At 63.4% G+C, this 696-nt stretch overlaps 1 protein-coding gene across 1 annotated transcript in view; it reads right to left on the bottom strand.

Moving 5' to 3' along the window:
- Positions 1 to 158, bottom strand: part of XXYLT1 (xyloside xylosyltransferase 1) — a 214,033-nt gene extending 213,875 nt beyond the window's left edge. Inside the window, exon 1 of the mRNA XM_045287529.1 lies at positions 11 to 158. Within this exon, the coding sequence (XP_045143464.1) occupies positions 11 to 158 (148 nt within the window). The remainder of the gene's footprint in view (positions 1 to 10) is intronic.
- Between the last annotated feature and the right edge of the window lie 538 nt (positions 159 to 696).

Here is a 696-nt window from a genome sequence, read left to right as displayed (position 1 = left end):
TTGGTGGCGCTCGAGAAGGTCTCCCGGCCGGAGCCGAGGTAGTAGAAGGCACAGACGGCCAGCGCCGCAGCCAGCAGCAGCGCGCAGTAGTGAGAGCGCACGGCGCCCAGGCGCGCCATGGTCCGCGCGCATGGGGACCCGCCTCTCAGGAGACCCATGCGCCTCGCGCCGGTGCCCGAACGGCAGCAGAGCGCCGCCCAGACCGGCACCCCCGGGGCCACCTAGCAGCCCGGGCAGCAGGCGGCAGCCATGGCGGGGCGGGACCAACCCGCCCACAGCCAATCCGAGGCCGCTGATGCGTGGGGGGGCGGGACCAGAACGTGCCCGGCAACCTCTGGGTCCTAGGTGCAGTCGGTTACCCCAGATGGACCGGTAGCCACTGGGCGACAGAGCCCAAGGTTCAGAGGTCAGCCTTAGAGGCTAGCGGGTGTTAAGTCTGAAACTGGCGCTCAGAGTCAGAATACCCCATATGCAAGGTAAGCATGGGCTTATTTGTGCTTCCTTACTAATCGATAATGAACAGTTCACAGTTCGCCCCCTCATAGATTCTGCTTCTGGGGATGCCTGGCGTATCCCTCCCAACCCCACCGCATCGTCCTGCAAAATCAAATCCTCTTTTCAAATTTAAAACCTCTGACTAGGACAAAGCAGCCAGTAAGGGAGGCACGCACGGACACCTGGCTTTCCGGCCACGGC

The sequence above is a fragment of the Echinops telfairi genome, unplaced genomic scaffold (assembly GCF_000313985.2).
Source record: "Echinops telfairi isolate 266 unplaced genomic scaffold, ASM31398v2 ScPeMD7_17;HRSCAF=63, whole genome shotgun sequence".
NCBI classification, from domain to species: domain Eukaryota; kingdom Metazoa; phylum Chordata; class Mammalia; order Afrosoricida; family Tenrecidae; genus Echinops; species Echinops telfairi.
Note: the sequence above shows the minus strand (reverse complement) of the source record. Positions and strands in the feature narration are given on the sequence as shown.